Source organism: Antechinus flavipes, chromosome 1 (assembly GCF_016432865.1).
Source record: "Antechinus flavipes isolate AdamAnt ecotype Samford, QLD, Australia chromosome 1, AdamAnt_v2, whole genome shotgun sequence".
NCBI classification, from domain to species: domain Eukaryota; kingdom Metazoa; phylum Chordata; class Mammalia; order Dasyuromorphia; family Dasyuridae; genus Antechinus; species Antechinus flavipes.
Window position 1 is genome coordinate 333,367,928 of NC_067398.1, and position 26,237 is coordinate 333,394,164.

Genomic DNA, 26,237 nt, shown 5'->3' on the forward strand with positions numbered 1-26,237 from the left:
GATGAAGCAGAGGATTTCCAAGAGTATAAAATCAAGAGATATTTCTGAACGATTTAAAAGAGAAATAATTATTGTGAAAGCAGAATTTGTGGCTTACATAGCAGAAATAATTGATGGAATAAAAAACTTGAAACTAGGTGGTCTGAGAGAAGAGAGAGAGAGATAGAGACAGCTCTCATTTTACCTCAGAAGGATGGGAAAGAGAGTTTCTGGGGTAATTGACATTTAGAAGGATGAGCATAAACCCAGGGGAAATTTTTCAAGGCAAATGGGGGGAAAGTAACTATGGGAGGGCAAAGGTTAATAATAAACTGTACAATTAGGGATGTAGGAAAATTCCTGCCATAGAGCAATATTCTCACTATCACCTAGAACTGGTATTTCTAAAAGTGTGCTACAAAAGGACTGAGGAGTGTGATTTATAAGGCAATAATGAAGGAACTCAAAATAGGTTTACTAGAGGCTTTAATTCTATAAAGAATATAGATTAAAGAAAATCAAAGAATCATAAATAAAAGAATGAAAATAGAAAGGGAAGCTAAATAATGACAATGAGAGTAACAAAATTTTTTTTAGAAAAACTTAGAAAATAAAATTAAAAACTAATGACAGAATCTGAAGTAGAGAAGAGAAAAGAGAATTTTATTTTGCTACTTAATTGAGAGAAAAAAAAAGAGGAACTAAATAACCAGATAAAAAAGAAATTAAAAGGAACTAATAGAAGTAAAATTTGAAAACTAAGGAAAGGGGTAACAAATGGGAGGGGTGTGTGTGTGTGTGTGTGTGTGTGTGTGTGTGTGTGTGTGTGTGTGTATGGGGATGGGGGATGGGGAAGGTTGAGGCTTGAGGGGAAGAGAGCCCAGGGAAATAGGGTTGCCTTAAAACAGATTAAACTAAAATAAAGTATAGTGACAGAAATTAAATTTGGACCAATACTTCATACCATATTCTGCAAAACATTCTAAATGTGTATATGACCTTAATATTAAAGATAATGCTAAATAATTAGTAAAGAAGTAAATCTTTCACTGTTGTGGATAAGAGATGTATTCTTAATGAAATAGAGTGGGAATTACAGGAGACAGCTAACTTTTATGAAATGAAACAAAAAAGCTTTTGCACAAACAAAATTAATATGCTTAGTGTAAAAAGGAAAGTTGTTTAAAAAAAAAAATCTTTGTATTAAATTTAGCTGATAAAGGTTCAGTATCCAAGATATATAAACAATTAACAAATATACACAGATAGAACAAAACCCATTTCTTAAAAGATACATGATCAAAGGATATGAAAAATAAAGAATATGTTAACAACCACATGAAAGAATGCTCTAAATCACTAATAATAAAAGAAATGCAAATCAAAACCTCTCACCATGCAAACTGGCAATGTTAGAAGTATTATAGAGAGGCATTGATTCCTAGCTATTCCATGTTTACTATATCATAAATAACAATGCTTACTAATTGGCAGAGCTGTGAATCAGTGCAATCAATTTAGAATTATGCAAATAAAATGACAAAAACATCCATACCATCTGATTCAGAGATTCCATTACTAGGCCTATACCCAAGGAGACCATTGATAAGAAACAATTACCATATATACCAAAATATAGCAGCGCTTTTTTTATGCTAGCAAAGAATTGGAATCAAAATCGGCATCCATAATTGGGGAATGGTTAAACAAACTGAATATTACTGTGCTATAAGAAAGGACAAATGTGATGAAAACAGAGAATTATGGATAGAGCTAAAGGAACTGTTACAGAACGAGTAATCCCAGCCAAGAAAATAATACACATAATAATTGCCATAATGTAAATGGGAAGAATGAATATGAGAAAAATCAAGAGTCAGTGTTGCAAAACTCTAAGAGAGGTATGCCTAGAAAGCCATTCAGTCCCTGCTTGAAGACTTCCAATAAGGCAGAACCCAATAAATGCCCTTGGACACAACCTTTTAATTTTGACTAGCTCTGATCTTTAGGAAGCCTTCATTTTTGTAACTCCGTGGAATTTCCCATTAGATTCTTCTGGTTTATATCCAGGACTGAGCAGACTGGAGTTGACCTAAAACAACAACAACAACAAAAAGACCTGAAAGGAAATGTCCTGAGCTAAAAAAGTGAAATGTTATTTCATGATTTTTCACGCGCTAAATATTCTTGTTCAATCCAGCAGTTAAATGTAGACTGACCACTTTATTTTGGGCAGAGATAAGGAAACGTGTTGTTCATCCAACAACAAAAGCACATTCACGATGAAGAATCCAGACAAACAGATGGTTTATGTAGATTGATACAAAGTAGAGTAGATGGAATCAGGAAAAATATATGTGACAAAATACACAGAAAGAATAAAACAAAATTGAGTGTTGCCCAATTAAAATGACAAAGTTTGGCTCTAGAGAAGAAAGAGATAGGGAAATATACTTCTCTCCCTTCATGGAAGAGGCAGAAAACTATAGATATAGAATGCTGTATATGTTATCAGATCTATCCAATCTGTTAGCTGATTTTGCTGAACGGGTCTCCCCCTTTTTCTTTAAAAAAAAAAAAAAATGTTATACCTATGTCAGATTGCTTGCTCTTTAGGTGAGGGGAATGAAAGGAGAGAGGGAGAAAAATTTGGAACACAAGGTTTTGCAAAGGTGAAGGTTGAAAACTATCTTTGCATATATTTGGAAAAATAAAATATGATTTAAAAAACGTATAACCCACTTAAAATATATTTTTGTTACAAAAGACGGCTTACTGAAAAAAAGGAGGCAAAAACTAATATATTGTGAAATGAGTTTAATCTAAAAACAAATAACAATTTAAATAATTGGTATTATGCTACATCTACCATGTATCTATTTGCTATACCATATATCACCAGCCCCTGTAATTCCCCAGACCAAAGTCCCTTCCCTGGCCTCCAGTGCTCTACATGCACTATTTCCCCCTATTAGAATGTGAGCTCCTTGAGAGCAAGAACTGTCATATATTTGTATTTGCATTTCTAGCAGATTGCTGTGTTTAGTATATAAAGAAGTGCTTTATCATTCATTTCCTGATCTTTTAATCTAATAACCTTGTAAAATAAATGAAGTTACTCCAGCATGACTTGCAAAAATAGCATGCAAATTCTGACAAAATCAGGATGGCTTTCTAGATACTAAGTAACCAATTCTAACTACAAAAGGTTGGACAAAACTGCTTGTTTTATATATGCATCCCTAATACCAAGCAGAGTACTTTTCATATAAAACACACAATAAATATTTGTTGAATTGGAAAAAATTATTTTTAAAATCTTGCCAACATTCAAAGTCAAATTCACTGGGCTTAAATTTTCTAGTATTTCTCTTTATGAAAATATGAAAATAATTTTTCTTTCTGTGATCTTAGGCATTTTTTCCATCCACAATCTTTCAAAGATTACAGTCAGTGGCTTATCAATCACATTAACTAATTCTTTCATTCACCACCTCCTTGCCTGCTGCATTGCCACCTTGGAAAAATCTATGCCCAGGAGCCCTAGTTTCCTTCATTACTGACAACCTTCCCATTTTGGGAAGTACATCAGCCATGTCTCACTTCATTCTTACACTCACTCTATCTGCACTCTACCTCCTTCTGTTCTCTACATTATCCCTCTCCCATCATTTTCCTTCCCTTCCCTCCACTCCATTTCCAACACTTTTATGTTGTCTTTTCCTATTAATAAAGAAGGTCCTTAGGTAGCAATTGTCCCTCACTAATCTGTAATATCCCAGCATTTAGCACAATACTTGATAATAAACACATTAGACACTTTGTCTCTCTAGCTACCTGTCATTACCCTGGGAAGGACATTGTTTAACTGGATGCAATGATTTGGGTGCAGTGATAAATCCAAGGCAATTTGTGAGTGTTCTCTTACTAGCTCCTTATTTTTCTCAGAAGGATCATTCTGAAGGAAAGAATCCATGATAATTCACAATTCTTTGCACTTTCTTGTTACAAACAATTCTCTCACTTCATCCTTACAGTAGCTCTGCAATCTAAGTAAGAGTCTACCTTATAGCTGAAGCTAGATCCACTAGGTGATGCAGTAGATAGTGCACTGGTCCCGGACTCAAGACCACCTGAATTCAAATATTGCCTCAGACATTTGACGCTAGCTATGTGAGCTTGGACAAGTCACTTATTCCTGAAAATAAATAAAAATAAAAGATGAAGCTAGCTTGTTCAAGAACACAAAACCCAGACTAAATTCTGGCCAATTCCACTGCATCACATCGGGGATTTGGGAATTCCCACTATACTATTTTAACCTCCTGTAATCATCATCCTATGTTCACCAAAGTATATAGTCTCCTAAAAACATACAATTTTTTAATTCCCTGTGATGTGTTGAAGCCCAAAGACACTGCTACTTCTTCCTATGACCATCCTCACAGGCGCAGGATTCCATCAGGGTCCCACGGAGGGCACTGGCTACAATACCATGGCTATGAGGAATAAAATTGGGATTGGGAATCACAAGGTGGCTTGTTATCCACTCATTGCGTGTCCCTGGGAAAAGCTCTCTCTGTGTCCTCATCTCTAAAATGGGAATGTGCTAGTACTTTAGCCATACTTAATAGCATTCGAACTCGGGGAACATGAGTCTTCCCGACACTAGCTCCAGCACTCTACCCACTGTGTGATCACCTTAGGAGACATATTGGATAAGCTTGATATTCCGGTTAATATAATATACATAAAAGGGCTCTGAAGAACACAGTATGTTATACAAACTAAAGTGATTTTCATTGAAAGAGACTTTCTGACTTCCAGCCCTGGCTCAATGAAACATGCAGGATACTAGGGAAAATCTTCCTGGCACAGTGCACTCCTGAGAAGAGTAGAACCATGACCTTTGCTGTGGATCAGGAACAATACTCAACTTTCTAAAAGAAGCAATAACTAGGAAAAAGGTTTTTTGTTTTTGTTTTTTGCTGAGGCAATTGGGGTTAAGTGACCTGCCCAGGTCACACAGTCAGGTCCTCCTGACTCAGGGCTAGTCATCTATCCACCTGCACCACCTGGCTGCCCCCCTAGAACAAAGATTCTTAACCGATTTTGTATCGGAATTCAGCAGTTCAGTGGAACTTAGGGGCCCTTTTTCAGAATGTTTTTATAGATATAAAATAAAATGCATAGGATTAAAAAGGGAATGGATTATATTAAAAGTTAACCAAATATGAATATTATGGATTATTATTGTTCTGTAAGAAATGACCAACAAGATTTCAGAAAGGCCTGGAGAGACTTACAGGAACTGATGCTGAGTGAAATGAGCAGGACCAAGAGGTCATTATACACTTCAGCAACAATACTTACTATACGATCATCATCATTCTGGTGGACCTGGCCATCTTCAGCAATGGCATGAACTAAATCAGTTCCAATGGAACAGTAATGAACTGAACCAGCTACACCCAGTGAAAGAACTCTGGGAGATGACTAACAACGATTACATTGAATTTCCAATCCCTATATTTTTGCCCGCCTGCATTTTTTATTTCCTTCACAAACTAATTGTACGATATTTCAGAGTCCGATTCTTTTTGTACAGCAAAATAACAGTTTGGACATGTATACTTATTTTGTATTTAATTTATACTTTAATATATTTAACATGTATTGGTCATCTTGCCATCTAAGGGAAGGGGGAGGAGGAAGGAGGGGAAAAATTGGAACAAAAGGTTTGGCAATTGTCAATGCTGTAAAATTACCCATATATATAACTTGTAAATAAAAAAATATTAAAACTAAAAAAATAGTTAATCAATTTTTTTAACAGTTCAAGGAGCCCAGATTAATAACTCCTGTACTATAGGTTCAATTATTTGGCCATACCGCTATTGGTAGACTGAGGAAGGGGAGGAAATGGCAAAAGATTTCTAGAGATGGCAAAAGATCTTTTCTCCTTGAAGCTTTAATAACTTAGAGACTTCCAAAAATCAAATGATGTCTCTAATGTCCATCGTGTCATGGCATATTGGAAAGGGTACCGGATTTGGGTTCAAATTCTAATCCTGCCCCTTATTGGGAAACTCCTTACCTGTATAGGGTCTAAACTTTATTGGCTAGTTAATGAGTAGGATGAACTAGATATAATCTTGAAGATCTTATCTAATTCCTGCCTTTCCATGCCTAGGTGAACAGGATTATCATTTCCATGGGGATTTTAGCAGATCTACAAGAAATGATCCCTGTTAACATAGCCTTGTGGGGAACAATCTGTACCATAGAGGATACTAGATTTCAGAATCAGAAGACTTGGGTTCAAGACCCAGAACTCTTACTAATTTGCTTGCCAACTTCCATAATTAGACTTCTTTGGCATTAGTGGCCCTATCTGTAGAATGAAGGGAGCTGGTCTTGATAAGGATTCTGGTGTAGAGAAGCAGCAATGTCTTTGGAAGAGCTAGGGTTAGACTTGGACAGTTTGGATTCAAACACCAGCTTTGCTCACTATCGATGATCTTGAACTGTCGTTTCCAAATCTGCAAAACTTCTGGATTTTCAAGGCCTCTTCTAGTCCTATATCCTACAAAGTGATCTAAATGTCATTCCTACTGCCATTGGGGCAATTCTCAATAGGGATGAGGCAGCAAGAAGCAAAAACCACAGGATTTACATTACATACAAACCACAAGATAAACATTAGACAGATTAGATTTGATTAAGGTTTTATTCTGTTGTTTTTCTAATAAGACAAAACACTACAATCCATTCAACATCAAATTGGACACTACAGTGATTATGGGAGAAAGGGAGTGCAGTGCTAAGGGGCCATGGCAAGTCATCTTTAGCTTGAACACTGGATGTCCAGATCTTTCAGATCTGGAAAGCTCCCCACCCCTCAGCACAGAAAACAAAATCAGATGAACATCTTTATTTTATCATTAAATATAAGACCACACTAGGGTCTCAGCACTGGCCAGCATACAAGCCATCAAAACTTTATTTAGTAGGAAACTAACCCCACTTGTGCCAGTGGTGTCACCATCGCCCTTCATTTCTTTTAAAATCAAGTACTTTATGATGTCTGCCCACCCCCAGGGGACAAGAGGGTAGGAGGGAATACAAACTGACAAACCTCCCATCAACTGATAAAAGACGCACAAAACAGTAAATGTTCGTCCAGCCCAAAGGGCTCCCCCTTAATTGTGAGGTTTCTCTAACTATTGTGCCTCCCCAGGAGGCCACCACCAGGGTGGACAGGTCCATCACTAGGACTAGGAGGAGATGGTGGCTGCTTGCTCTAGAGTCCTAGAAAGGTCCTACAGGTTTAAAAAGTTTAAAAGGGATTTAGGGAAGATTTAATTCATGTGGGGCAGGGGAAGAGAGTTGTGTTTTTCTCCCCCTTCCTCAAATCAAGTTTAGAAGACTGGCTGCTTGTAACACTGGATACTCCTGAAGGCTGGATCTACACTGTACCTCAAAAAATACAGTGGTAACTGGGGGGGGGGAGCAAGGGGCGGGGAGGCAGGAGACAGCTGAACACGATGGCTAAGGACAGATCTCATGCTGCAAGCACATTTCACGGAACTGAAACAGCTGAGCTACTGCCATGGTCTCCTCCCCTCAAAGAATCCAGAGGAAGAAAAAACCCTCTCCATTGGGGCTGAAAGCTACAAGGCACATGGCTCTGTCCCCCGAGGACCAGGGGTGCTTACAGGGACTACAATTAAGGAGCCAGAAGTTAGGACCCATGTTCAAAACTTCCTAAACAAATAGAAATCATGGTGGCTCTGATTGAAGAGATGGCTGAGGAGGCTCAAGTATGGGGATAATCTAGATGGGGTTAAAGTCCTGGGCCTGATCTCAGGAGCAGTGCAGAGTTCTCATCCTTCCCACCCTTAGGTCCAGTTCAGCTATGGCAAACAATGCATTTCATTATGAAACAGGAATTGTGATCTCTCTTCAGTGTCGAACAAAGTCCAAGGCAGAAGGGAATCAGAGAGTATGTCTTCAAGGTAGGAAGCAGGGACCGAGCCCCTGCTATCAAGCCGCCCTACACCAAAGTCACCAGGAGGCCGCTTTGCCGGAGAAGCTGGGCCATCTTACAGGAGAGTTCGTTCTGGAGGACAAGGCCAAAGATTCTGTGCTCGAAAGGAGAGGAGGCAAGAGTAGCTTCTGATCTAGCCTCCTGGGCTGAGCCTCAGCCATGAGATGGCCTTGGTTATGACTTTCTGTTCCAGGAGAGCCTCTGGCATTGCCTTAATCACTCGCTCTAACCTTCTGAAGCCACATGCTCCTCAAGGCCAAGCTAGTTTACTCAGAATGAAAGAGTGGAGGTCATACAGACAGCTCATGCCAGCCAGCAGGGAGGAATGGGGGGTGGAGGTAGGGCAGGTGAGGAGTGCGGCAAGTAGGGGAGTCGCTCCTCTCTTCAGCTATGAGATCCTGCGGTTCCCAGCAATGGTTAGGAAAGGAGAAAGTCCACTCACATCCTGTTTCCAGGACAGGGGAAAATGGGACACCACAAGTCAGGCCAAATCCCCATCTAGTCCACAGAAGGCAGACTTGCTAGAAGAGATCTGGAGCACTCACGGAAACTAGGGTTAGCAGCATCAGTGCAGAAGTAAATGGCTAAAGAAGCAGAAGGGTTCGAAATACCTGTTCAAAAGCAAGGAGAAAAAAATGATCATAAAGAAGGCTTAAGCAATACCATTCCCCACTTCCCAGCTCCAAGACTAAGCACAGCAATACAACATACAGTAGCAGGAAAAGTGCTGGTTACCTCCATCTGAATATTAACTTACTGTATGAGCCCAAGTAGCTACTTCAGATTATCCAGGAATTAAGATGAAGTAGAAAGTTGGATTTGGGGGATGAGAGGGAGTGTCAAAGGACCTGCACTCTACCTCTTATGACTTAGGGGATCCCAAGTGGGTCATTTACAAAATAAGGCAATTAGATAAGACAGATGGTCTTTAGCACCTTCCAGCTCTCTGAGCTATTTCCTCATGTATAAAACAGAGTATTTACAAGGCTTTATGTCTCTTACAGAAAACAAAGTCTTCTTTGGTAAGTTTAAGTCTTGGCTTTTCTACTCATGAGCACCTTGTACCTCCCTCAAACTTCCTGGCACCAGGATACCATCGGAAGAAACAAGCAGTAGGCCACATCCCCAGTGGAATGTAAGCCTATTGAAAGTAGAAACTGTCATTAAAACATTTTTGTTTTGGGGCAGCTAGGTGGCGCAGTGGATAGAGCACCAGCCCTGAAGTCAGGAGGACCTGAGTTCAAATCTGGTCTCAGACACTGTCTAGCTGTGTGACCCTGGGCAAGTCACTTAACCCCAATTGCCTCAGCAAAAAAAAAAAAAAATTTGTTTCTTCTGTACAAAGGACCGTCATATAGTAAGTGCATGTTAACTATTTTTCAAACAATTCCCCACTCCTTAGTCCTGCTGCCAGCAAAAAACAATATGTATTCAAACTTAGCCTCCCTCCTCAATTCAGAGGTTCTCAACAGTTATGCATCTAATAAACAGTAATCGCATTAACTTAAGTTCGCACGTCAATTTTTCCACTGAAAGGCCACTGAGTCTTTCCCTGAGATCAAGTGAAAAGATTTTTCTCTCATATGATTCTATTTCACTTCGTATTTCTTATATGAACTTCTATTACAGTTACTCTTATAATTATTTCTTTATATCTTTCTCTGTCCACCAGACTGAGCATCTCCTAAATGAATCATCATTACTATATTATTAATGTCCTGCACTTAACATTAATAACATCAATAACAGTGTACATTTCCATGATACTTTACAAAATGCTTCCCTCACAACTCAAATATACATAGTCTATCATCATCCAGGGGAGTTGTGGGAAATGTTTATTAAGTGGTGGTAGAAGCTTTATGGTTACAGGTGGTGCAGAGGATTGAGTGCCAAGGCCTTGGGTTCAAATTTGGCCTCAGGCACTTACCAGCCGTATGACACTGAACAAGTCCCTTAAACCCATTTGCCTCAGTCTCCTCATTTACAAAGTGAGAAGGAAATGGCAAACCACTTCAATATCTTTGCCAAGAAAACCCCAAATGGGGTTGCAAAGAGTAGGACACAACTAAAATGACTGAGCAACAAAAATAAACACTTGACTGATTCCATTCTCTTCCATAATCCATTTTAATGAGACCCTAGCTATAACCTTAATTTAAGGATTTTTTTTTTTTGGTAGAACCTTTTTGACCTGGTCCTGAGTTTTCTATGGGAACTCCTGCCATGGAAACTTCCTATAAAAATACAAAGAATTAATTTGTCGGTAACTTATTCTCTGAAAGAGGTTAAGTGACTTGCTCACAGTCAGCAGGGAGGAATCGGGGTGTTACAGGCAGGCCAAGTCTTCTGACTACATCATTCCTATTATACTTGAATGCTTTTTGTTGATTATTTTTTCACTGAAGACCACTTTAGATGTTGCAAAGAAGTGAACCTGGGCCTTCGAAAGTTGTGCCAAAAGAGCTCAAGCTTTGGTAGTTCCTATTTTGAGGGTGGACCTGGCAACAGACTCTACTTGTTATCTGAGGACTATAGATTTAGAGAAGTGGGTCACTGGGCTAGCCGTCAGGTAAGGAACTGTGTTCTTTCACAGGGTTTTCATGAAATGTCTGTCACTGATTAAATCCTTTCTATCAGTGGAGAAAATATCCCAAAGATGAAGTAATTGATCCTTGAAGTCTTTCAGTGAATTGATTCTAAATTTCTACTTCCTCCTCCCCCCAAACCTATGATTTCCAACGTATCCATAAAGAGAAAGGTGAGAACACAAAGACAACTAACTCTCCAAGTGCCTTTTCATCCTCGTTGGCGGTTGCTCTCCAGGGTTCCTGAATAGCAGCCTGGGGTGGCAGCTCAGCAGGGAACCCCGCCTCCATCAGAGCCTGTCCCATAGGGCTGCTTCCTTGAGGTGCAGAGGCAAGGCCCTCAGGTGAAGATAACTGGACACTCAGGCGGCCCTTGGCAGCTTCTGGGAAGGCCTTCTGACCAAATCACATAGCTCGGCTATACTCGATGCCACTCTTGGCAGAAATGCTTGACCACGGAAGGAGGCTGCAAAGAAGGCTCTGGGCCTGGCGATAAATCCGCTGTGGAATTGAACACGGACTCAGGTTGGCTAATGCAGACCCAATGTGCTGAATATAGTCGGTGGGATTCAGTTAAGGAACAAAACAAAGCAAACCTCCACTTTCTCCCTCTCCTCAAATGAAGATACCCAATTTTAATAGCCATTTCGTATCATCCCCTTTGCCAATGCAGAGGACAGACTGTGACAGCACAAAATCCTCCATTTAATTGGAGTTATCCATCTAAGAGCTTCTGCAGTCACAAAGGAAGAAAAGAGCCAGTGCTAGGGCATAAAACCTTTCACCAAATTAAGAGACTATGTCTATAATGTAAATATGCCAACAACCAGCCAGCTGGTGGGGCACAGACGGAGTGAGCGGGAGCAGGGTTTCAGGTGACATAATAGCCTGGAGAGATTTCAGGAATTACAGACACATCAGAAAACCCATGGACATAGTCATTAGGATTTAGAACTGGAAAGGCCTTATCTTGTTCAGTACCCTCATTTCACAGATGTGGAAAATGACCTGGGGTATCTGTGAGTGGGGACCAAATTCAGACTTCTTTCTACTCTATTCCAAGAAAATTCTTCATATGGGTTTTGGATTTCCACTATAATGTAATCTTCTTGATTGAGGCTAAGTCCTGTCTCATCTTCATCTCTGTATCTCCAGTAGCCAGCAAAAGGCCCACATACAGGAAGTACTTAATAAATGCTTGTTGAATGATGCCTATAACCATATCTATAATCAACTTTTTGGTTAGTTTTCTTGAATAGAAGAAAAGACTTGGTAAACTCTCATTTTTTAAGTAGACTGTAAACTCTGAGGGTAGGGGCCGTTTCATTTTTGTCTCTCTATCTTGGGTATCTTGGGTGCTCAGCATAATAAAACTGGCACATAGCAAATACAATGTCTGTTGACCGATTCTAACACACACACACACACACATATACATACCACAGTTTAGAGGGTGTCATTAGTTCTAGCATAAACTGTAGAGAATCAATCTTTGGTTTCATTTTCTTGGGTAGTAGAAATACTCTAGTCTTTTAGGTGGAAAGTTCCTTGAGGGAAGAGACTTCATTTTTTGTCTTTGCATCCCCAATTCTAAGACAGTACCTGGCACATAGACAAGCACTTTAATAAAAATACTTATTGACCGATGAGTATGGGAAACTTCCCTTTCTGGAAAGAACTAAAAAAGGAAACAACATTTTCAACTCATTTCCAACAATACTTTCATTTAATTTAAATCTAAGTGTAAGTTTTACTTAGATCACAAAAAATTTATTATTCTTATTCAGGACACAGAGGATGAAAATCTATTTCTAAATCTGATCTGGTATTTTGGGATTACTGGTAGGAAAGACTTTGTGAAAATCCTGGCTTTGTCTTTTTATTTTTTAAATAGATCACATTTATATATTGCTTTAGAGAGTGAATTCATAGTCATTCGCATTAATTTTTTCCTAACAAACTTGGGAGGAAGCCAAAGCAACTATTATATTCCCATTTTCTGGATGAGAAATTGAGGATCAGCGTGTCAAATAGTTAGAAATGACAAGCATAGGACCTGAATCCAGGTTTTTTTAAACTTCAAACCCAGTATGCTCTTATACTTTGCTATTTCTTCAACATATGTAACAAGTCTAAAGATCCAGACCAAGAGGCAGATCAGTGTAATCCCTTCATATTACAAATAAAATAGTAGGGTCCAGCTATTTAACTTCCCTGGTTAGAATGGCCAACCTCTCACTTTTTTATCTTTAGGTCACAAAGACAGTGTCAGAGGCAAGATGTGACTCAGGAGTCACTGCACTTTTTAGACTCCAAATCATGATGATGCCCCAAGATTGCCCTGAAACATTATTTGGTTTGGTATAAACACTAATAGATTCAAGCCACCTTATTGCTGGCTTGCTAACTGAAGGAGACTGCTACCCTTCCACCTCAGCCTCTAGTTTTAAGTTTACAATACAAGAGAAATGACAAGAAAGATAATAAGCCAAATCTTGATGAACAAAAGCAAAGGATATAAAATTGTCCAAGGAGGATGCCCCCCGTTAATGTAGAGTACATAGGTGAAGCCATCTTTGAGGACTCCTCTTATGGAGTAATAATAGGGTAGATAGTGGTGTTGTTTAAAGTCTCTATTTTCATAGAAATTTATTGCTGTATTGTTAGTGGTGAGGACGTGAAGGTAGATGGCTTTGCAGTGGTCTTGAGCTGTAGTAGATATGTGATCCTTCAGGCTTTCAAGTAAAAGTGAACCTAGCAAAGAGAGAGAAAGGGAGGGAGAGTGCATTACATACAATTGAACCAAGAGAATAACCATAGAAAGTAATCTCAATCCTTCCTATTCTTCAAGGTTAGCTCTTGAAGCTAACTCTTCCTTGAAACCCTTTCCAAGTAACCTCATTCATCTGAAGTCAAAGTATATTCTATTCCTTTCTTATAGTTCTGTTGTAATATTCCACAAAGCCCATGAGTACAGAGGAAAAATAATGAATTTGGAAGAAAGGACCTGGGTTTTAAGTGGAAGTTCCATGTGGCTTGGAATAATCATGTTACCTATCTCAAGTTTAATTTCATCATATACTTATATATGACAATATACATATAATCATACCACACACACACACACACACACACAACTTGTCATACCTTTATTTATATAACCATCACAGAACCTGATTGTAAGAAAAGCATTTTATTCATGGTTTCAATATATCTCAGGTCAGCATAAGAAATTACATGGAAATTTTGGAGTTTTGTGGAAGCCAAAGAAGACAAGTGAAGATTAGCGGTCAACAGAGAAAAAGTTTAGAAACTCAGAAATATGTGTATAGTTATCAACCTATTTTAAAATATTTTAAATTCTTCATTATTAAATTATTATCTTTTAATATCATAATAATTCTTTTCTGGTATGATGGGAGGGCCAAAAAATTTTACTTCCAATTTTCCAGATTACAGAGGCTAACTACCACAAAGTGAAAAAGATAATTGTATACAGTATACAGTAAACAGGAGATAGTAGTAACATATAAACACATCAACTCTCACTCCTGATAGGTTACAAACTCCATGAAGGGAAGAATGATATCTTAATTACCATTGTAAATTCCCTCTGGAAGCTATTACCATGATCTTTATCTGGTGGGTACTTCATCTTCTTCATCCTCTTCAATTATTTATTAAGCCCTTACCATGTGGCAGACACTGTGCTAAGTTCTAGGAACACACATACAGACACACACAAAAAAGGCGGGACTCATAATCTAATGGAAGAGACAATAAGCAAACAACCACGTGTAAAGAGGTATAGAATAAGAAGTGGTATCCAGTATAAATGGAAGGTAATCTAATGAGACAAAAGCATTGTCAGTGAGAAGGATCAGGAAAAAGAAAAAGGAAAAAGAGGACAAGCCTCTCGCAGAAGATGAAATTCAGGCTGAGAGTTGGAGGAAGTTAGGTAAGTCAACAGACCAATGGGGAAGAAGAGCATTTCAGGCACACTGCTGTCCACCACAGAATGGAAGTCCTTTAAGGCTAGGGGCTGATTCATTCTAGTCTCTGTATCCTTGATGCTCAGAGCGAAGCCTGGCATACAGTACTTAAAAGAGTGCTTAAGAGTGCTTGGTGAATAAAATAGACTCCTGCATTGGAACAGTAGATTTTGTATAAAGTTTTAATATCACAATGTCCTGGGCATTAAAATTCCTGAAGTCTTAAGTCTGTTTCTATAACAAACAATCCAATTATTTCAGAAGCACGAACTTGGCTGAATTTAAAATTCTACTGAGCCTAACTTGTCTAAAATTAGTTTAAGACTTTCTAAATTTATTATGTTCTCTTTAGCTACAAACTAACTTGAGTCAATGTCAAATGAGTCTAAATAAATAACTATTGGCTCAAACTGTCTATGGCTAGAGAAGATATGCTACATTTAGAAAACATAATTATAGATAATCATTTGCTAGAGTTAGAGCTCTGTATTGAATCTGGTTATACGAAATACTGGGATTCAGTCCTACTTGAAGATTGAAATTTACATCTACTTGTGAAACTCAAGAACCTAATTTAAAATAAACCACAATCAATTCAGAAAACATGTACCTTATTATATTAATGACTAATTTTAAGAGTCCTCAGTTTAAATAACTATTATTGCTGTCTATACCATATGTCTGAATTTCTCTCACTCCTTTTTATAACTATTATTTGGTCCTACCTTACTTATCTATATTACTTCAATGAGTACTTATTACTCCAGCCAAACTAGCCCTTTTGCTTGTTTAAATGCATTTATTAATTTTTATATGCATTGATGATCTATTCCTTTCACTATTCTCCCCAATTAAACTAAAAAAAGAAAAGAATGAAAAACAAAACTCTCATAAACATAGTCCAGCAAAACAAATTCCTACAATGCAGATTAGTCTTTTCTCTTTTTTTTGCATACCAAGCTCATTTCCACTTCAGAATCCTTACTAATGATGCTGCTCTTCCCTAAAACACCTCTTTTTCTCCTGTCTTTCCAAATCCTACTTATCTTTCAAGATCAACTTAAGTCTCTCCCAACTCAGACTCACAGAACATTAGTGCTTATGGACCCTATCTAATCTAACCTCATTTCACAGGGAAGACCCACTAAGGGCAAGTGATTGTCCCAATGGACATTCATAAGAATCAAAGGCTTAAATCTTCTGACTCTGGGCTCACTCACTGCTGTCATAATCAATCAATAAGCACCTATTATGTAACAAAGATGTTCCAGGCACTGTCTTATATGACAGAGAATTTTTGTGATCACCCTCAGGCACCCATATATTTCCTTTCTTTGGATTCCTATTGCAGAAAGTTCTACACAATTCAGCATCTGTTTGCTGACTGGTTTATATGCATTATTAGTATTCTCTCTCTTGATTGCTGTTATTGAGTCATTTCAGTCTTTTTGAGACCATATTTCGGGTTTTATTGGCTGAGGTACTTGAGTAGTTTGCCATTTCCTTCTCCACCTCATTTTACAGATAAGAAAACTGAGGCAAACTGGGTGAAGTGACTTGCCCAGGATCACCCAGCTACTAAGTGTGTAGTAGCTGACATTGGAACTCAAGAAGATGAGTTTTCCTGATGCTATCCCCTGTGCTACTTCACTTGCCCATTATCTCCCAAGTTAAATAATAATTTCCAAGGCCAATTTTCTATCCATCTATTGCCATCTACCTCCTACTAAGAACAAAATACAGTAATACATTTTTAAAATAGGGTTGCTCATCCTCTATTTTGGTTCCTACAGAAACAATTATCTCGATGGCTTCACTTCAGTTGTGGAAATTCACAGATGTGAGAAGATAATTAAGCATTCTTTCTGTTGCCAACTCTTTCTTTGAACCTCAGACAAAAGTAGAAAGATGCTTTGTGTATACAGGAGATGTGTAAAGGGAAAAGTATGAAAATCTTAAGCTTTCAGATATATTTGCTCATTTACCATTTATATATTTAAAAATAATACTGAAGATCACCATCTTAGCTCTGAACTTTCATGTCTATGGCTGAGATGGTGGGCTGAATGTGTCAACTGACTTACCATACTCAAGGCTAATATGACAAGACATATCTAGAGGGTAGATGGAGGGCAGTGCTGTAGTTCTGGTCTCTATACCCTTGATTCCCAGAGATACCATGGATGGAGGATGGTATAGGGAGCATATTAAATACAAGCTATAATTCCCATCATAAAAGAGTTTACAATTTAATAGAAAGATAAGAAACTAACATATAATCAAAACACAGATAATCACTGGTTATAAAAAGAAGAGGTGACAATAGGCCTAGGATAGTTCCTAATATAGTTATTGATTTAGTGAATGGGAACATGAAAAGATAGTTTTACCTATGGAATGGAAAATGAATGGGCTTAATTTGGAGACTTCCTGGGAAGAGAAAGCCTTGAGCAGTGAATAAAAGGGGATGAGCAAGGTGAGTCTGAGAGAAGGATGAGAAGTGCTTAAGTATAGCTTATATCATTTTCAAGGTAAATGGCCTTGGCCATGCCACATCTCCCCCTCATGAGGTCTACTTACTAATCTACAAAACTGAAAAAATCACTTACAACTGCTTCCTTCTTAAATGTTGTAAAGAAAGTGCTCCATAAACTTCTAAGTACTATGTAAATAATAAATATTATATTATTCTCACCAGATTACTGAGACCATATGGGGATGAAAATATCCTATTTATAGGAAATCTCTAGAATCAGCAGAGGTCATCTTCAAGTCCTCAATATCCCCCACTGCCTATGTCTAATTAGTTGCCAAATCTCAGTATCTGTTTCTATGACATGCCTTGTACAAAGCCCCATCTCTCCATTCACTAAACCCCAAACCTCCTTCAGGCCTATAGCCTCTCTCTCCGACAACTACAGAAGCTTTCTAATTGGTCACCCTGCCTCAAGTCTCTTCCTACTATAAGCCATTCTCCATATAGCCACCAGGATGATTTTTCTAAAATGTAGATCAGACATTAGTCAAAGATGCAGCACATACAGTATCCGGCCTGGAATCAGGAAGACTCCTCTTTCTCAATTCAAATCTGGTCTCAGACATTTAATAATTGTATAATCCTGAGAAAGTCACTTAACCCTATTTGCCTCAGTTTCCTCATGTGCAAAATGGGTCTACTCCCCTCAAAAACAAAACATTTTATTCCTTTGATTTTAGAAATTAATTGCAAATTGATTTTTTTTAAATAAGATACATTTGAAACTCAAATGATTACTAACCAAAAACATGCATATCAAAAGGCACAACATTTCTAAATTTTATCCAGTTATGACATTAGTCATAGTCAAATTAAAATTTCCATTACTTGTGACTAGAAGCTGGAAAATAAAAGGATGTGCATCAATTGGAGAATGATTGAGTAAATTGTGGTATATGAATGTTATGGAATATTATTGTTCTGTAAGGAATGACCAGCAGGATGAATACAGAGAGGATTGGCGAGACTTACATGAACTGATGCTGAGTGAAATGAGCAGAACCAGGAGATCATTATATACCTCAACAATGATACTGTTTGAGGATGTATTCTGATGGAAGTGGGTCTCTTCGATAAAGAGAGCCTTAATTGATCAAAGATGGACAGAAGCAGCTACACCCAGAGAAAGAACACTGGGAAATGAATATAAACTGCTTGCATTTTTGTTTTTCTTCCCGGGTTATTTATACCTTCTGAATTCAATTCTCCCTGTGCAACAAGAAAACTATTCTGTTCTGCCCACATATATTGTATCTAGGATACACTGTAACCTATTCAACATGTAAAGGACTGCTTGCCATCGGGGGAAAGGGGTAGAGGGAGGAAGGGGAAAAATTGGAACAGAAGTGAATGCAAGGTATAATACTGTAAAAAAAATTACCCTGGCATGCGTTCTATCAATAAAAAGTTATTTTAAAAAAAAATTTCCATTACTTGATGACTAATGTTAAAGAGATTTCTCTGTTTTTCAAATTTTAAGATACTGTAATACTGTGAAAAAATAAACTTAATGCTTTTGAAACCTCTTGTCTCCCTAATATTAATACTAAACTATTGCTTTTACTTCAAATAAACAAATTATATTAATTTTAAAACATTTTTATAAACTCTGAAAATAGGGATTCCTTATGCTTTTCAAAGGAATGATAATTTCTATAGAAACTAATGAAATGATCTATTCAGTTATGTTAAAACCTAATAAAAGATAAAAAGCAGTTATCTTCTAGCAGTTATCAAATAGAATTGGGGAAAAAAATTTTTTAATTTCCAAAACAAATTTAGACTAGCAATATGGAAGAGTAAATAAAATTTGTTAAGTTTTTTCTGTTTGACAATTGGCTTTCAGAAAACCTTACAAGTAATTAAAACAAAATCGTTCATTTGTCTGGCATACAATTTTTAACATGTAAAGCAGAGGTTTAAAAGCAAATGGTTATTAGTATGCTTCAAAATAAACCAAAAAACTGATTTTAAATCAGTAGTTATTCACGCCACAAAATAAAATCTGGTGACCAGTTTGTGCAGAATGCTTCTACATGTACAAAAAAGTAGTTTGTCTACCACAATAGGACCCAAGGCATAACATACAGCAAACTATAATACGTGTTAAAGTCAATATGAATCTTGCTATGTATCTAAAGGGTCTCATTTTTTGAACTGTGATGCATGGCTAAACTTCTTTAGGTAGATGACTAACTCCTTTTTTGAGCAAACCTATATGGCAATTCTACTACCTTACAACTAATTGAGGTAACTTTTTAAGCATATGAAGCTTCTTCCCAGCACTGCCAGTAGTATGTTGGGGGGAAGAGGAGAATCACATTAAAATTCCAATTTGGAATTTGAATTAAATCAGAATTTTATCTATAAAATCAGACTCGCAGGGATCTAGAAAAGGATAGAGGAAAGAAATCTATCACAAGATCTATTCTGACATTGAGTTCCATGTTCTAATCAGATTCACTTTAAAGATTTCATTCCTTTTCTTTACCTTTGAAATAAAATTATTCATAAATTCTTTGATGAGATTATACCGAGATATTTTAAATAACATTTTAATGTCATACTCTAAATAACAGCATTATTATAAAGCATTCAAATAGCAGAAGGAATAGTCATGACAATATACATCCCCTACCAAGTACTACTGCTTCAAAACTCAAAAATCCTCTATTGTTGTCCACAAATATAACAAGAACAAAATACTGGCTTCGCGGAAATGATAAATCAAACAGCACACCCCTGGCTGTAAATTGTAGCAATTTTATTACAGTATATTAATTTAGATAATTTCATCAAGTTCCTCATTATATAGTAGTTTAGCAAAATGGCAGTGAAGAAAACAAGCATGTTAATACATTGAAAACAGAGCTATCAACTGGCTCAACTATAATTATGCTAAAAAAAAAAAAGTGACTAAAATATCCCTAGATTTTGAACTTGAGATTCTATTAATAGACATATACACCAACATGGTCAGAACCAGACAGAAAGATGCTATGTAAACCAAAATGCACATAACAGCAACTTTTTAAGGTAATAATAAACTGGAAATAAAAGTATTCATTGGATGGGGAATGGCTAAACAAGTTATGGATACATAAATGTAATAGATTATGTTGCTCTACCATATAAAATAATTTATTTAAAGAACCCAGAGAAACCTGGGAAGACATACAATGGTTCAGAGTGAAGTAAGGAAAACCAAGGGAAAAAATATATAGTGACTGTACAGGGTAAATGGAAAGAAAAATAAAATCAAAGTGAATAATTATAATGGCCAAAGTTATTCAGCCTTCCTTACTAAGTTTCCCCATATAAGCATGAGAGGACTGGACTGAAAGACCTCTGAGGACCCTTCCAGTGTAGATCTAGAATCCTGTAGTATCTTCAGCAATCTCTAGATCCCTTTTTGCTCTTAACATTCGATGGAACAAATATAACAACACATAAATGTCTATTCCTTTTCCTCTAGAAGACCTAGAGCAGTGTAACAGAAAGCCAAGCAGATTTAGAGTCAGAAGATCTGGCCTCAAGGCTCTTAGCCATACAATGAGCAAATAAAGTCCCCAGTCTGAGCTTCACTTCTCTCATTTACAAAATGAGAATATTTACACTCCCCCACCTACAAGTGCTTTGTAAACCTTAGAGCACAAGAGAGATTAATATGAGTAAATGGTTCCAAATTTGTTTCCTAAGGCTGACACTCAATTTCTGAATGCACATTCATGTTCTCAGCTCAATGTGAGAGAAAAAGCCAAATTAGGGATCCCAGCACATGATCCACTCCCCAGAAAGGGCACTCTGACCAGGCTTACCTATTCCATGTTTTCTGAATTCTTTTACCACTCCTAGACTTAAGATGTATGCAACTTGTGTATCAACAGAGAAGTTTGAGGCTAGAATATCTCCGTCCTGTAGAAAATTTTAAAAGAAAAAGTTAGGTTAGTCCTACAGGCAGACATTCAAATAATGGGAACTGGAATAAGAGGAAACTTGGATTCAAATCCTGGCCCTGATACTATCTGTGAAACCCTGGACAAAACTTCAGTTTTCTCATCTGTAAAATGGGTACATTAACATTTACAATACCCACTTTAAAGGACTATTTTGAAAAAAGTGCCTTGTAAAATATAAAGAGCTCTATAGTCATGAAATATGTATATAGCAACATTACTTCAAATTTTTTTGGTGCCTCATCCACCTTTTACACAAGGAGGACACTTGGCTGGGACAACCAAGAAAACAGCCCATTAACACAATTCTTGTGTTTGATGGGAAAAGAGTAATGTTTCTCTGTCCTTTTTTAACAGAAAAACGTGGACAGGAAAATGCTGGCTGTTTGGTTTGGGGTGTTCCTAATTCAGACACATAGTGGATTCGTTTATGATTCACACCTCCGCCTTCATGCTTAAGAGGAGGCCATCCAGAGAGATCAAAATGCTACAATGATGCTCCTACTTCTTCGATGTCTTAGAATTTAAATCTCTGCACCTGCTCCTGAGTGGTTTCATTTCAAAATCTTAGCTGACAACCCTTGGGTGCCAAAAGGGATTACAGAAGCTTCAAGATAGGGTGGAGAGGTCTCCAAGTCACTTAACCTCATTAAGTCTCGATTTCCCATATGTACAATGGAAATGATATCTGTGAGGTAGGATTCCTTGCTGCTATAAGGAAACACTTTACAAACCATGAAACACTATGCAAATGTAAGATATTAATAATACATTTTTTAACCAACTACTATCTACAGAAAACAACAAATAATGGCTCTCCTCCTCAGGACCTGAATTATTAAAAACAATATAAACAAATAACCAACACAGAAATACAATAATTACAAAAGTAAATACTGAAAGTCATGACATGAATAGAAATATCTTATTTAGTGTCTATTCAGGACAGAATGAAAATGGAATTTTTAAATGAAAAAGAAAAAATTTTTCAAATAAGTAAGGCCAACAAAGGAAATCCTGAAAGACCTAGGCTCTGGGAAGTCAGAGAATAGACAGAGGCTAATATGGTGGGTAGGATAGAGAGTTTAATGCAAGAAATAAAATCACAAAAAATTTTATGTCTTGAAAATGTCATTAACTTGTTTCTAGTACATTCTGTCCATTAAGACCTTGTCATCAAGAAAAACATACCCACACCCACCTAAGGAGTTCTATTGGAATCTTTCCTGACCCTTTCCATACAAAGGGAAGAAAGGGGAAAAGCATTATTTTTTCCTTCTGATGTGTGTTTAAATGTGCTATACAAAAGCTCTAACTTTGGTAGGTCTTATCAAACTAGAAAGGTCTCAAATATAGACTGGCAGTAGATTGTTTATCTTTTATGTAAGGGTCAGTTCAGCTGAGTGCCAAGACATTACTAGAATGTGGCCACCAAGTGATAAAATATTTCTAGTAGTTCATGACAACTTGTTTTCTAAGAGAATGAAAGACTTCCAACTCCACACCCCTCCCTTCTCCCATTATTGGACAAAACAGAAAATATAGATTTTTTTTGTAGTCAAATACTATTCTCCTTACCTCTTTATGTACCTTTGTTCTACTTTTTATTTCAGCAACTATCATACCGACAATGGCTCCTCTGTAAGTTGCAGCAAGGGAAAAAAATTTCTTATTTGAAGTGATATCACGATACCATGAATCAGGGTACCTAGAGAGAGACCCAACCAAAGAGATCAGTGTTCTGGCAGGACTGGACCTCCCATCTGGACTTCTACATTATCTTGCTGGTGCATGTCTACCACAAATGTCTCCCCACTCCAGTCCATCCTCCACTCAGTTGCCTAAGTGACCTTCCTAAGGCATAGGTCACCCCTGCAAGTCAAATTTCAGTGGCTTTTAATAATCTCCAGAATCAATTATGAAACTCTCTGTTATGCTTCCAGGGCCCTTCATAAATTGTCCCCTTCCCCGCCATCCCACAACTCTTCCAGTTTCCTTGCGCTTTATGCTCCCCATCTCCTCTGCAATCCAGCAGCCTCCTTGAAAAGCCTCACACGAGGCATGGCATCTCCCCTACATTTTCAAAGGCTCCCTCTAATGCATGGAATTTTCTCCTTCCTTAATCTCTGACTTTGGCTTACTAGCTTCCTTCAAATACCAGCTAAAATTCCATCTTATACAAGAAGCTTTTCAGAATCCCTCTTAATGCTAGTTCCTTTTCTCTAAGATGATTTCCAATTTATATTGAATATCTCTTGTTTGTACTTGGCTTGCATTTGTACTCCCTATGAGATTATCAGTTTCTTGAGAACAAAGACTGTCTTTTTGCCTCTGCTAGATGGAAAGTACTGTACTAGTACCTGCGGAGATATCCTTGCTGCTTAGCATAGTGCCTGGCACATAGTAGATGTGTAATAAATGCTTACTATTATGTATTTAAGATAATATACATTATATTCCTTAGAGAAATACACCATTATTTTTGCCTACTGCTTTTAAATAAGTATTATGTTGATTTATCAAGTTTTTTTAAATTAGATGATTAAAATTTTTTCTGTGCCTTTTATTTACTCTGTACTTGGACATCCTAAACTTAATCAGTTGTTCAGTCAATAATGTAACTCTTAAATTTCTCTGAATACCAATTCAGTATCTATTGTAGTTCCTCCTTTCTAATCCCTCTGTTATTGGGCCTCATACTCAAAACATATGAATCCATTTGTGATCTCACTGATGTGCTATTCCCTCCAACAATGTAAACTGCCACTCATCCACACATCTTTATGGTATGTGACTTGTATAGTCCTCTCCTAGAAGGAATCCACCCAACCTGAGATAACAAGGGCACTGGTAGGAGTTCTGGGACTGTTCCCTAGTGGTTATACCTCACTATTAGCATATGTCTAGTTCGTTTTTTTCACTACACATTTAAAAAAAAAAAAAAAAACCTGAAAAGGAATACAAAACAAAAGAGAATATTGTCATGGGCCCAGCAGAACCCTCCCATCAGGGAGGATTCAAAATATATACCAATAAATTACCAGATCAAGAAAGTATATATTAGTAGAAGAAATTAAATGCATATATGTCCATTTTTTTCTTTACTTCCTTGTAAATTGTTCTTTGCTTCTCTGCTGCATACCTTATTTACTTTATTCTTTTCCCCCCATTCATCCCCTCCCACTCTCAAACAAGCTACAGTTAAGAAAAGATTTATTTATGCATACATATGTTGATAGACACACACACACACACGTCTTTGTCTTTCTTATACCTGCTCTTTCAATAAAATCTGCTCCATAACTTGACTCTCTATAACTTAACCCCAGGGATCCCTCCTTCATCGTCTTCCCTCATCCTTTGCTTCTCCATTCCTCCCAACTAACTTTTTTATAGATTTTGAAGATAGCATGCTAAATCCTTGATGGCATGTCTGTGTGTGTGTGTGTGTGTGTGTGTGTGTGTGTGTGTGTGTAATGTTGCCTATTTTACCTATTCCTGATGTAAGTAGGTTTTTCAGAACTCCTCCCCCCTCTAATACCTCTGTGTCTATTCTTCTGCACCTCATTTGTATAATACCTTAACTCTGCCGATCTTTCTTTTGCACTACTCTGTTGTTGATGAATATATGGTATACTATATGGTATACATTTCCCATGTAAAAAAAAAAAAAAATTTGTCCATGTTTAAATTAGTTTATCCATCCATGTTAAGTTCCTTAAAACTGATCTTTGCTATTGGCTTTTATATGTTAAATTGGGTTAAGTTGATTAAAAGTCCTGAAAATCTGCAAGTTGGTTGAATGTCCCTTTTTTTCCTCATTCAAAATGATAATTTTGCTGAACATGATATTTTTGGCCACAGGCTTAGTTCTTTTGATTGTCAGGAGAGATGATTCCAGGATCTGTAGTCTTTTATTGTAGCTGCTGATAAGCTTTTTACAATTCTAATTGTAACTCCAACATATTTGAATTTTTTTTCTTGTTTCTTGCAAAATTTTCTCTTTGGTTTATGGGTTTCAAAATTTGGCAAATAATACTCCTGTGTGTTTTCCACAAAGGATCTCTTTGAGGTAGTGATCAGTGAATTTTGTCTATTTCTACTTTTCCCTCATGTTTGATCACTCCAGGACAATTTTCTTGGATTGTTTCCTGCATTATTGTGTCAAGGTTCTCTTTTTGGTCACAACTTTCTGGCAGTCCCATTATTCTTATATTTTCTCTTCTTGATCTGTTCTACAGACTTATCATTTTTCTTATAAGATGTTTCACATTCTATTCTATTTTCTCATTTTTTATCATCTGTTTTGTAATTTCTTGGTCTCTCATGGCTTCACTGGCTTTCCTTTGCCTAAATCTAATTTTCAAAGAGTTATTTTCGTATTTGTGACACTGTATCTCCTTTTCTAGTTGGTTAACTTTTTTTCCATAATCTTGTTTTTCTTGGATGTTTTAAATTTTAAAAAAATTTTTTTTGGTTTTTCTTCAATGTTTCTCATTTGATTTTTAAATTCTTTTTTTTAGTTATTCTGTAAATTCTCTCTGAGCAGGGAGCCATTTCATGTTAGTCTTTGGGGTAGAAGTTCTTTTTATCAAAATGTCCTCCTCTGAAGATAAATCTGTCTTCCTTGTTCCCAAAATATGTTTCAGTGGTGGGGTTCTCTCTTCTTTGCCAGTTCGTTTTTTTTAAAGAGGTATTGGTATAATCACCTCTAATCCTGGGGGGTTGAGGGGAGAAGAAATGGTGCCTCAAGCTTCCCTTCAGCTCTCCACTCTGACCAGAACAAGAGCTCCCCCCTCCAGCAAGTGCCCACAGCCACCAGTGTCCCTGCCCCATAACATCTGCAGTCACCAGGGGCTGGTTCCTTCCTGTCCAGAGCTCTGTCTCAGCAGCACAACTAGGCCTGATGTTCCCAATCAGTCAGAGTCCCCCCAGTCTTGCCAGACTCAGACCCTGACTCCACAAACAGTCTGGGAGGTGAAAGTCTCCGTGATTCCTGCTAAGATTCCAGCCACACCAGCTAGCCCCAGGGGTCCCTGGTACATGTACCCATACCCACAAAACATCCCCACCACACTCACATACAAACTCAAAAGGCTGTCTACTGAGCTGGACCACAGGTACTCTTTACTCAAC

At 37.4% G+C, this 26,237-nt stretch overlaps 1 protein-coding gene across 2 annotated transcripts in view; it reads right to left on the bottom strand.

Annotated features, from left to right (window-relative positions):
* Positions 1 to 6,690: 6,690 nt before the first annotated feature.
* NAA60 (N-alpha-acetyltransferase 60, NatF catalytic subunit) overlaps positions 6,691 to 26,237 on the bottom strand; it is a 90,480-nt gene continuing 70,933 nt past the window's right edge. For both annotated transcript variants that reach the window (XM_051967790.1, XM_051967782.1), the window contains exons 3-7: positions 22,680 to 22,809; positions 20,964 to 21,060; positions 13,137 to 13,371; positions 10,814 to 11,179; positions 6,691 to 8,640 (exon numbers count right to left, since the gene is read on the bottom strand). In XM_051967790.1, coding sequence (XP_051823750.1) covers positions 11,023 to 11,179; positions 13,137 to 13,371; positions 20,964 to 21,060; positions 22,680 to 22,809 — 619 coding nt within the window. In that variant the 3' untranslated portion in view covers positions 6,691 to 8,640; positions 10,814 to 11,022. The remainder of the gene's footprint in view (positions 8,641 to 10,813; positions 11,180 to 13,136; positions 13,372 to 20,963; positions 21,061 to 22,679; positions 22,810 to 26,237) is intronic.